General features: G+C 42.2%; 3 protein-coding genes and 1 long non-coding RNA gene across 4 annotated transcripts; 2 read left to right on the forward strand and 2 right to left on the reverse strand.

Moving 5' to 3' along the window:
• Positions 1-1,435: 1,435 nt before the first annotated feature.
• On the forward strand, positions 1,436-1,901 carry LOC103977888 (arabinogalactan protein 23-like). Its single transcript, XM_009393540.3, has one exon. The coding sequence runs from the start codon at positions 1,512-1,514 to the stop codon at positions 1,686-1,688; it is 177 nt and encodes a 58-aa protein (XP_009391815.1). The 5' UTR covers positions 1,436-1,511; the 3' UTR covers positions 1,689-1,901.
• A 136-nt stretch (positions 1,902-2,037) lies between these two features.
• On the reverse strand, positions 2,038-5,785 carry LOC135633291 (serine/threonine-protein kinase Nek6-like). Its single transcript, XM_065142594.1, has 13 exons — positions 5,518-5,785; positions 5,371-5,437; positions 5,237-5,302; positions 4,770-4,816; positions 4,660-4,705; positions 4,507-4,587; positions 4,316-4,358; positions 3,970-4,019; positions 3,671-3,752; positions 3,538-3,587; positions 3,340-3,413; positions 3,182-3,233; positions 2,038-3,095 (listed from the first exon to the last, which is right to left on the reverse strand). The coding sequence occupies exons 1-13, from the start codon at positions 5,655-5,657 to the stop codon at positions 2,223-2,225; spliced, it is 1,671 nt and encodes a 556-aa protein (XP_064998666.1). The 5' UTR covers positions 5,658-5,785; the 3' UTR covers positions 2,038-2,222.
• A 747-nt stretch (positions 5,786-6,532) lies between these two features.
• Positions 6,533-11,125, reverse strand: LOC135634068 (uncharacterized). Its single transcript, XR_010495226.1, has 2 exons — positions 10,536-11,125; positions 6,533-10,451 (listed from the first exon to the last, which is right to left on the reverse strand). It is a non-coding gene; the product is annotated as an uncharacterized LOC135634068 (long non-coding RNA).
• Positions 11,126-11,219: 94 nt separating this feature from the next.
• LOC135634067 (zinc finger A20 and AN1 domain-containing stress-associated protein 11-like) lies at positions 11,220-12,093 on the forward strand. The gene has a single exon (XM_065144235.1). The coding sequence runs from the start codon at positions 11,374-11,376 to the stop codon at positions 11,839-11,841; it is 468 nt and encodes a 155-aa protein (XP_065000307.1). The 5' UTR covers positions 11,220-11,373; the 3' UTR covers positions 11,842-12,093.

Raw genomic sequence — 12,093 nt, forward strand, 5'->3', positions numbered from 1 at the left:
ATCGTTGCATGAGGCATGATTGTCACTATGTGCAGCCATCGCCTACATAAGGCATCATAGCTGTCGTCTACGATCGTTGTATAAGGTGTGACCATCGCCACTATGCGAAGCCGTCACCTACGTGCGACCTCCCCGCCCATGCCTAATTGTGCACGTGCATTGCTTGGCAACCCTCACGGTCGTTGCAGCACGACTATGCACACGCATGCCTCCCAACAACCTCATTAGCCTTTGGCATCCAATGATGCTAGCCTTAGCCAACAAATTCCACTATAACGACATTGCTGCAACTGATGCAACCATTGCAAGTACCAACGATACTACTAAAGTCATCGTAGGGTTGCCGCACCCCACATTGCTTGCATTGGGTGTGTAATCATAGCTCGCAATTTGGCTGACAACCACCAAAGGTTACCGCCCTTAATAATAATGTTGCCAATAGAAAGCTATCGATGGTAGTCCATCGATCAAGCATGATAAACCTCGTCTCGCCCGTAAGCAAGTGATATGACGACTATGTAGAAAATCATATCAGCAAAACAAACGAATCGTTAATGCATCTAAAATGAAAACTAAGATATTTTCACAAGTGAAAAGTACTAATAAATAAATCTAAAATATTTGATTCCACAAACATGACTTTGATATCATTTGTGAGGATAAAAAATTATCCTTATGTTTTTGTTAAGTGAAAAACTTTAATGCTAAAATCTAAAATTAAATTATAATATATTTAAATTTATAATGAATACCTTTCGATGTCATTCAAAAGACTTTTATCTGATCATCACGTGTCTAATCCGAAAGATATAGCAATGTCGATCTACAAGGTAAACTAAACTCGTCTTCTTCTCTCTTCTTATCACTCACAGAACCACTGTGAGTGATAGATTAGAGATAAAAAAGAGATGAGAGAATATTTATAATCTCTTAATAATGTCTCATATCCTCGTCTCCTCTTATACGTGCATCCATATATTTTTATATCTACACATTAGATATATACAGTTCTTAGGATGTTTTATTTATTAATAGGTGAGAGTAAGTGATCTAAGATAGTAATTATGATAGTTTTTTTCATCAAGATTATCTCCTAAAAAATCTAATCATAATTAATTTTTTTTATTGATCGATCTATAATTATAATTAAAATATAATCATATCTATAATATATCTTATTTAACTAAATAGAATCACATAATCTTTCGTTTTAAATTTAGGCCCGCTATTTCTGGTTGTCTAACTAAGAATCCGACCATTTCTGGTTGTCTATAACTAAGAATCCGGTCAATGACCTCTCCACATACCATGCGCATGCAAGCACGTAGACCTTCCCTCATTCCTAAAAATATGCACCTTAAGGAATCATTCCGACCACCAAAGCATCCCATAAAACCCCCTCCATCCCCTCCCTTTCCTCCTCGGACCTCCATCACACGTTCTCTCTCTCTCTGTCGCTTCCGTAGCTCAGGAGGTCTCAGGTCGAGTTCTCTCGCGGCCCGCCGTCAGCAATGGAAATGAGAAAGATTGCCTGTGCTGTCCTCGTGGCCGCCGCCTCGGCCACCTCCGCACTGGCAGCTGAGGCCCCTGCGCCCGGCCCTGCCAGTGCCTCCTTCGCCGTCAACCCCGTTGTTGGGTCCGTGATCGGGGCCTCCGTCCTCTCCTTCTTTGCCTTGTACTTGCAGTAAGCGCCTCACGAGGAGTAGGAAAGAAAGAAAGAAGCGGCAGACTCGTGTCGTTGACATCTCTCTTATCATTATTCTTTCCTTATTTCCTCTTTCCATGTTCTTCTCCTACTTCGGGTTCCGTCGTTAAATGTTAATTAAGAGGATGGAAACGGTGGCGTTTGTGTGAATCTGATTGGTGAATGAATTCCTTCAAACAAAGACCATAATGGTTCATTGACTTGTGTGGTGGGGGTTTGTGTCGATGGATTAACTAATACAATTAAGAGTCTGTGCTCATCTATAATTCGATTTCTTATGGTGCGCGTCTGTGACTCGCCGATCGAGAGACATACGACACTCACTGCGAAGGTAGAAGAACTAAATTGTTTTATAGTTTGAATCCTTTTATTAATAGGTCAGACTTATAATTCCAGTTAACATCACACAGATTCAAAAAATCATTACATGGAACGTGGAAAGTAAATAAAAAGAATCTTATTGATTCCTCCGAAAAAGCTCAGCAGCTGGGCGATCATCCAAGCATAAGCAGTGGCGCTAATGGATTCTGGGATCCGATCCAAGTTTGGGCACCGACATGAGGCTCTTGGTCAACCAGATTGCTGTCTCTCTGGATGACACTGCTTCTTCCCCAAACGGTCTGAGCACACCAGCCAGCTCCTCTAGCCTCTCCTGTTGTAGCAGCTGCGCACATAGCTCAAGCAGAGACTCCAGAGCATTAGCTCTCTGCTGAATTGTATTCAAGCTCTCCCACTCCGCCTGTGCGTTATCCGCATGAGGCAGCGTGATGGTGCTGACCGATGAGGTTTCTTCGGCAACGCCGACCACGTCATCGGCATCGGTTTTGGCTCTTTGAGAGAGAGGAATGCTGACAGCTCTCTTTGGCCCCTCTTCCTTGTTGCTGCTGCTCGCCGATGGTTCGCGGTGTACGGACTCAGTATTAGACTTCATCGCTTTTGATCCCACGAATGGCTCAGCGGCCTCCATTTCTAACTCGGGTTCTTCGTTCTTTATGAGCGTATCAGCCGCGGCAGCCATCTTAACGAGGTTTTGTTCGCTTAGCTTCTCTCGCTCATCTGCGACGTGGACTGCGGCAATGCGGCTGAGTGAAATCTTCGAGCTACCAGGATCGATTCTCTTGATCTCGTCATGACTCAGGTCCAAGGCCAGGATATCGTTTGATGGGCCCGCATTGATCTGTCTTACCAATTGTTCCGTCGGTGCAACTTCTCCTGCCTCAGTGCACCCATGGTCGACTTTTCCACCATGCAACTCCCTGTAGCTTCGCCTTCTTCCCTGTTTCTCTTGTGCACCGTTGTTGTTTGACTTTATGGGAAGGTACAGAGGAGAAGGATTCCACGACGCAGCAAGATACTGCTGCAAATGGGGGTCTCTCAGCAATTCTGCAGCCTAAGCAAAGGGAAGCGAATGTGTCAGCCCGCGTGCTATCATCAAATCAAGTGCTCACGTACACGAAGTTGGATGCCGTAATGTACCGTAGGTCTATGTTCCGGATTCTTTCTGAGCATGCATTTGATCAACCTCTTCCTGTCATTCACTGAAACAATTAGGAACATACACCATTGCGAGCATTAACACCAGCGTCGTTCAGAAATCATACTACCACATCTAGAAACTTGGAAGCAGAACTTACAGTGAAGAAGAGTATATGGCAGGCATCGGGGCGATGGATGACCTATTGATTTTATTAATCAATCCTTGCATATCCTGTTCGAGGAACTTCATGATGATTGATCAAAGCAGAAAAGTGTCTTTGGAATAGAACAATCAATGATTAGATGGATTCTGAGCACACAACCGTAGAACCGAAGCACAGGGACGAGGTACTCACGGGAGCTCTGAAGGCCGGACGATGTGCTGCTATCTCAAACATGCAACAACCTGTAAAGGAGTATTAGATTATACTGTTGATTTCGATAAGGAAATCGACACCAAAATCTGGAAATTCTAATGCAAAGTCTCACCGAGTGACCAAATATCCGATTTGTATCCATAGGGTATGTCAGCTAGTATCTCAGGGCACATGTAGTTCGGAGTGCCGACAACCTATAGATAGATATGTACAGACGATTCGAGCAAGAGAAATAATTAACAGAAGCGCATAAATTGTTATAGCAGTATGTAAGTTTCGATCGCAAACTCTTCCAATTGGCTCTCTCCTCCAATTGAATTTTGGGGAACATTCAATCTTTTTACCAGCACCATTGTCTATCTATCTCTAGGTACTTATCGAACCTTATAGGAGGGAAACGAAGAGCCATACCGAAGAAGCAAGATCTTGTGCATTAAGCAATTTTGCGAGTCCAAAGTCACCTGCAGTCATGAAAACAAGATCACAAGTACGTCCAGGAATAATAAATACTTTATATGTGCTGGTCAACATGTATAATAAATAATATACTGGTGAAATGTGAGATGAAAACCACACAAAAGGCTTTATAAACTATTAAAACAGTTAATTTCTTTTGTACTGTAATATATTCTGATTAGGAGCTTTACGCTTGATAGGATGCTTCAGAGTAAGTTAAGCGTACATAAAGTGGAACAGACTCTATATATGGTTGTCAGAACTTCCATTTCTTGCAATAATACAATAGCGAGCGTCTTACCAAGTCGAACGTCGTCGTCCCTTGTGAGAAACACGTTAGAGCACTGAAACCAAAGGTAAATGGATCAGAGAGAAACAGAAGTTGTGCATCATCGAAGGCAAGGTTTTGCAGGAGTTCTACATCTGCTAAATGATAAGATGATCCATCCATGATACAGTAACCTCGGTTCGAGGTGGAATTCCCAGTCGTACCTTGAGATCACGATGGAGCACACGGTTGGAATGGAGGTAATCCACAGCCAAAAGCAACTGCGTCAGCCATTTGCTAACCCTCTGCATATCAAATTGTTCAAGAGACAACCAGGTGGAGAACGTATGAACTTTCTTTAGATGGTTCAGACTCACTTCTTCGGAGAATAAGATTCCTCTGGCTTTCTTTATTCTGTCAGCCCTGTTTTAACGGAGATCAGAATAGGGAAGAACAAAGGATATACTACTTGAGATGAGCCACGTACATGTCTCCTCCTTCGCAGTAACCGGTCACAATGCATACGGAGCTTCCCTGCAAAGAGAAACCGAAGTCATAGGTGAGTGATTGCGATCAGAGTGGTGGTGGTACAATTGGCGGAAGATAAAGCTACTTTTACAGAGGAGGTAAAGCAAGATGCAAGGTAACGAAGAAGCCTTCAATACTTTCACTAGCATTCCTAAGATTTCAATTCAGAACCTTCAACCTAGTTATCTTGCAACTGTTCTCGTATCTCATTTGACCGGTGGAATCGTAGAACGATTATTCGGCAAGGGCAAGAGGACACCAACAGGTTATCCACCTACTCCGGTGAAATATTAAGCCCCCTGAACTCACTGCAATGATATTGCTATAGCAGAGATTTATCGAACAAAAAGATTCTCATTATTTTTCTTCTTTTCTTTGAGGTTCCTGAGCGGAAAAAAGAAATAAGAAAATATATTACAAGCATACCTTCTCCACCCATCCATCTCTGTACTCTACGATGTAAGGGTTGCTCAAACTCGCGATCAGAGCCATCTGTATCAATCGGTGCAAATGTCATCGACCACCGGAACACGAATCTCGACATAACCGGAACCAATTACCTCCTGGTAAGCGGTGCGCTGGAACTTCTCCGTCTGCTTCGCCAATCGGATCCTCTTCATCACGTACCTGCAGCCACCAACGACCATATCAACCGCCGATCCGACGCCTACAGGAAGCCACAACAGAGGGCGGCGGGACGGCTCAACCTCTTTCGCTCGGTCTTGTGGACCGCGAGGAAGGCGGAGCCGAAAGCCCCTCTCCCGATTTGCTCCACCACCTCGTACGACTCTTCCCCGCCTGCTTCCATCTCCTCCTCCGCGGTCGATCCGATGCCTTTCGGAACCATTTTAAAGCAGGGTGACAGAGAAGGCTACAACACAAGACACACTTAAAGGAGATCACGGCGCCATCAGAGCGGTCGGATCCGGATCACGCGTTGGCCGTGAGCCGGTGGGCGATAATTACGCCTCCTCCCTCAGCCTTGGCGGACAAGTGAGTGAGCTCTTTCGGTTCGGAGTATTTAAAACGAAAAGGAGGGAGGAGGCAAAAAGAACACAACGATATATCTGCATTTGACCCGTTCGCAGACCGTCCTTCTGACTGGAGACAGGTACAGGGCCCTTTGGACCCCTCATGCCTTCCTTCGCCAGTGGCAAGTGACCGGGTGACCAGAAGACGTACGGATAACATTTTGGGAGTAGAAGAGAAGAGGAGGAGGGAGCTTTGCGTGCGATGTGAGCGTGGGCGAGGGAATGATAGTGGGGGCAGAGCAGCAGACGTTGTCCGTCGGATCGATGAATTCACGGGGGAGATCTGTGTTGGTCGGGAGGGGCCCGCTGAAAGGTGGACGGTTCAATGTTGGCTGTCATGCGATGGGTGCTCGGCGATGCGCTGCAGGAGAGGGAGACGCTCCATCCTTGGCGTTTGACCGCAAACCTGCTGTGTCAACATCGACCATCTGCGGCTAATATGTTCACTAGGCTTTGGGATTAGTGGAACCGAACGAAGCAAAAGGAATGGTTGGCTTTTCTTGGGCTGCATGAGGGCACGCACTTGGAATGTAAACTCTCCCATTCACTCACTTGCACAAAAAGGAAAAAAACATTTCAATTTCTCGCATCTGCATGCTGAAACATTTACAAGACGAGTTACATCTGATGGTCTCAGAATTGGTGGCATCAGAGTCTATCGTCGCAAACTATCTCAGTCCACACCAACTCGAGAAAGAACTCGAACCTGACGCTTTTACTTCCGAGCGAAATGAATAAAGCTCAGCTCAGGGCAGAGAGTGCGGCAGAAGGTATTTTCCAGTAAGCAACACAAGACAACAACTTCTCTCCAAATACGACCTAAACAAAACTACATTTAAAGGACAGTTATGGAGCTATAATTAGAACAGAATTGACTCGTAGCCTTCTCTGTAATGTAAGAGTTACTTATCCCGACACTGTGCCCTCACTGAAATATTTGATCCTTCTGTTCTATCTCTCATCTGCTTCTCCAATCTGACGACCATTTCTTAAGCAAGACATGGAGACCGGTTGATGATCATGATGGCCGGCTCTGGGGCCAAAAGAAAAAGATTGTGACAAGAACAAGGATGCCACAGCTGTGCTTCCATTTGCATGACGTACAATTGTTTATGGCTTCGGTGATGCAAATTTACATACCATGGAAGAAGTTAGGAAGCATACAAGGGAATGGAACTCCAACCTTTCGAGCTGACCGTCGAAAGTATCATCTCCGTATGTAGCACTGACATGAGTTCAGAAGCAGCAGCACATGCATTAACATCATGGCCGTAGCTTCGATTGCAATGCCACTGCCGGCCGTGACACTAAAAGCTTTGAGCAGCTTGGTCCACAAAAGGAATCAGCCATGGCATGCTTCCTCCAGGCAATTCCATCACTCATAATTACTTCACCTTGTAATTCTGAGAGTCCCAACAACTCAACAATCTCTTGGTGAATTCTCTTGATATTTTGAAGACCAAGGATTTCAGCTAAATTTATATGGTGGCAATGACCGATCAGTTCGAGTACATGTTGAGGTTTGAGGCCACATCAGGTGTCTGTCTTGAATGAGAGTTTTGCTATTGAAGATTGACTGCTACTTGCCACTGAAACTTCTCGTCAGCTTGCGAATCCCCCTTGTGCTGCTAATGATTTAATTAATTTGAGGTTCTTTAGACAATAGTTTATTGGTCTATGCTGTCTAATTTAGATAAATCCTAATATATTAAAACATTATGTTTCTAGACTATAAAAGTTAAGTGTGTGATCTTATTTTTTAAACTCTTAGATTTAGATAGATCCTGATATATTCAGACTCTTCGTCTCTGAGAACACTAAGTCGCATCAAATGAGCAGAAGGAGAGGGGTTGCATAATACCGGTAGAGGGATTGTAATTAGGTTTCTTTAAAGAAGTATTTTATGTTTTAAATTATTTTGATTTTTTTATTGGTGCTTTGTTTTTATCTCATTCTCAACAAAGTGATATCTAAGTCTTTTTTTTCTTTCTTTCTTTGATGGCAAGAAGTAGTACACCATGGAATCTTTGTCATTAATAGATCCAATTTTCAAAGGAGATAATTATTTGATAATGATAAGATTTATGAGAGACTGTTGAAAAATGTTATAATATAGCTAGAACTACTAAAGAAAATCAAAGAAAAGATCTACTTGTCCTATATTCCCGAGTAGTTGATGAGATTATATTTCTCTGAATCTTTTGCTATAATAAATTCTAACTAGACTTGTCCTCTATTCCATTCAGGGTAGTTGATGAGATTATATTTCTTTGAATATTTTGCTATAATAAATTCTAATGAGACTTGTCCTCTATTACCTTCAATGAGTAGTTGATGAGATTATATTTTTCTGAATCTTTTACTATAATAAATTCTAACAAGACTTGTCCTCTATTCTCTTCAATAGATAGTTGATGAGATTATATTTTTTTAAATATTTTAATATAATAAATTCTAACGAGACTTGTCCTCTATTTCCTTCAACGGGTAGTTGATGAGATTATATTTCTCTGAATCTTTATTGTTTCCTTCAACGGGTAGTTGATGAGATTATATTTCCTTCATTGTTTCGCTTTTATTCATAAATAAATTTTTAAAATTTCTTCGAGGAGGTACTCTTACTCCAAGATCTCCCAAATCTTGTTATAATAAATTCTAACAAGATTTGGGAGATCTTGGAGTAAGAGTACTGTAACATCATTAAGATATTAATGGTTAAGTTTCAAACTCCTCGAAGAAATTTTAAAAATTTATTTATGAATGAAAGTGAAACAATGAAAGCTTTTTTTTTTTTTCAAGAGTTACAGAAATAATTAATCAGACGAGATAATATGGTGAATTAATTTCTAATCAAAAAGTTGTTGAAATTTTTTTAAGAAGCCTCTCAAATAAATATGAATAAGTATTTACTGTTGTTCAAGAATTAATGGATCTATCTGAATTACACGTTAGTGAATTGTTTGGTTCATTACAATCACATAGATAGATTGAATAGAACTTGTAATATTGATAATGTCTATAAATTAAATATTTCTAAGGATAATGAAAAATAAGTAGTGTTGCAAAAAAACCAAGCAAACAAAATTTCGGCCAAAGATGAGGTTATGATCATGGTCAAGAGGTAGATCAGACAATCAAAGCAATTAGGAATCTGATAATCATAATCATAGAAACACTAAAGGTAATAATCAAACTTTTTTTAAAAAAAATATTTAGTAACATTGTTACAAGTATTATGACACTGAAAAATTTTAGTATTTAAAATGGTAGCATCAACAAACTATTTTTGTGGGAGGAGGAAAAAAAAAAAAGGAAAACTTACTATTTTACATGTTAGTCTATTAATGATTCATCTAAAAGTGTTTGACATGTGGATAATGATTATAGTAGTCATATGACAGAAAATTTTGAGTACTTCAAGAATCTCTTTTTTTTTAATGAAAATTGGCTATAATATTATAGATATGAACATTCATGTTTCAAAGGTCTTGATCTACTATAAAATAAAATATGGTATATAAATTATCTTAATTCAAAATAATGACTGTTTGTGAAATTTACGTAAGAGAAAAATAGCATAGAGATTCTTTTCCAAAACATAGTAATTATTAAGCAAAAGAACCATTAAGTTTGGTGCATACAGAAATTTATGAGCCAACACAAAACTCTTCTCTTAATGAAAACTATTGTTTTACGGTTTGTGTAAAAACAAAAAAAAATTTATTTTTTTAAAAAATAAAAAATGGTGGAGACAAATACCGATTACAAAATTAAAATGCTGTGTATTGATCGAGGGACAAATTTCTTTCTAGAAATTTTAGAATCTTTTGTGAAACTAATAGAATTTATAAGTTCCTAGAGCATGATAATAGAATTTTGTCGATATTGAAGTGAAATAAGTTGAAAGTAGAATTTTATTTGTCAAAAAAGATATAAATGATTTGCATCCAAAAGTTTAACATGGAGAGTTGCAATCATCTACAAAATCTAAAATAGGTGTAGATATGAATGAACGATAGTGAAGCAAAATCTAAAATAGAGTTGCAATCTCTACAGAAGTTTAATGGAAAATTTACTTTATATTGAACAAACGCCATCAGATATACTATATATGCTACATCTATGTAAAGTCTATGCAAAATACATTGGGTGCAACAAAAAATATTTTATGATATCCTACTAGTGAATTTTTATCTTTTGATAGGTAGGTTTTGTTGAAGACCGAAAAAGCAAAACAGGATAATAATTTAAGGTTCTCAACACTCCCATCAATGTACGTACGTACTTCAACGTTATTGGTACTTGGAAAACATATACATATAAGAAACAGTAACACATTCTATATAAACTACAAGATTAATGAGCCAGTGCTCGTCGCAATTGCTGTGACATGAATCCATGACAACAATTAGCGGTTAAAGAATGTATCTATGGATTAGAAAAGAAGGTACTAAGCTAATCTTAAATAACAAAACAAATGAGAACAGTACGATTCATGGAGAAGCATGTTACCACATCAGCTGGGACGATGGGAAACAATGGAAATCTGGCATCGAATTACATGGTGCTGCTGCCGCGGGTTTGCAAGAACATCCCCCTGCCCAAGGGAACTTAAAGAGAGAAGACAACAAATTGTGGATGACTTGGCATGTGAAGGAAGCACCATCGATACGAGGGCAAATCTTATCGCTTACCTTTCGAAAGTTCATGCACCAGCACGGACCCTGCGAGCAGGAGATATATACAAATGATCCATCAACTGTTGGCGGCCGGTTCACGAAGATTTATGTCCCTGATCGCTTGCAGATTCATGAACGAACAATACAAAATGGAAATTTCGCTGAGGGCGCAACATGTTTCCCTCATGTTAAATATCTCCAACACTGGTGGCAAATGGGTTTATCTGGAACCCAAGTTTGACGTGCTTAGCCGGGCGATTGGTCGGTCAAACGGGAGTGAACGGTGCGAGTGAGGCCAGCTGGGTTGACGCGCCGCCTCGAGAGGGGGCACGTTGATGGCTGATCCGCTCGCGGCGGCTGCGTCCGACGGCGACGCGTTCCAAAGTCCAGCCCGGAGCGACGCAGATGGCGAACCAAACTCGGAAGTCGATGGGTGAGTTGTCGATACATGGAATCCCACGTGGAGGTCAGATTGGGCGGCTGGGCGCGTTGATCCCAAAGGCCGACCCGTCCACGTTACCCAAAACACCCCCCTTCTCCGCTCTTATTATTCTGAAACCTATGTGGACGTCGACACCGATTCCATCCGAACAGCATTTTTCGGATTTTTATTTGAGTCGGCAAAATGAGGGGTCAGTTTCGGCACAACGAGTCCTTTCGAGAACACGATCTCGACGCGTTCCCACGCCACTCCACCCATTTCCCTCCCTCTCTTGCGTCACTGCCGACCTTTCTCCCTCTTCATAAACCCCCAGCGATCTCAAACGCTCAGAGTTGTAATTGTTCACGCCCTCAGGATTCACAGATCCGGATACCAAATCTTAGAACGAGAAGGTGAAAAGGGTAGGAATCGATGGCTCAGCGTGAGAAGGAGGAGGCGAAGCTCCACGCCCCCGAGACCCTCACCCTCTGCGTCAACAACTGTGGCTTCCCCGGCAACCCCGCCACCAACAACATGTGCCAGTCCTGCTTCCAAGCTTCCACCATCGCTGCCTCCCCCGCTCCCCACTCCTGCTCTCCAAGATCCGCTCTCCCGATCCGATCGCCGGAACGAGCGGCAGAGGAGCGGGACGCGAGGACCTCCGAGGCCCCCGCGGCGGCTGTGTCTGCCCCGGCGCCGGCGCGACACGTGAGCCGGTGCTTCTCCTGCCGGAAGCGTGTGGGGCTCACGGGGTTCCGGTGCCGCTGCGGCGATCTGTTCTGCGGCGAGCACCGCTACTCCGATCGCCACGACTGCAGCTACGACTACAAGGCCGCCGCCCGGGCCGCCATCGCTCGCGCGAATCCCGTCGTCCGAGCGGCCAAGATCGTCAGGGTGTGAAGGTAAGAACCGGGGAGACGCGTGTGTGTCTTGCTTTCCGATCTCGGAACATCAAGTTCTAAAACGGCGGAAGGGAAAGCAGCAAACCGAGTCATGCTTTCTGCTGTGTGTCATCAAGAATCTGGAAATTTCCCCTTCCTCTCTTCCATGTGATTCGGCTGTGATTTGTTTTTCTTTCCCAGCTTTGTTTCTTCAATCATGTAAAAAAGAAAAAGAAAAAATGGCCGATACACAGGCCAATTTAAGGGTTCA

This window comes from Musa acuminata, chromosome BXJ3-3, assembly GCF_036884655.1.
Source record: "Musa acuminata AAA Group cultivar baxijiao chromosome BXJ3-3, Cavendish_Baxijiao_AAA, whole genome shotgun sequence".
Classification (NCBI taxonomy): Eukaryota; Viridiplantae; Streptophyta; class Magnoliopsida; order Zingiberales; family Musaceae; genus Musa; species Musa acuminata.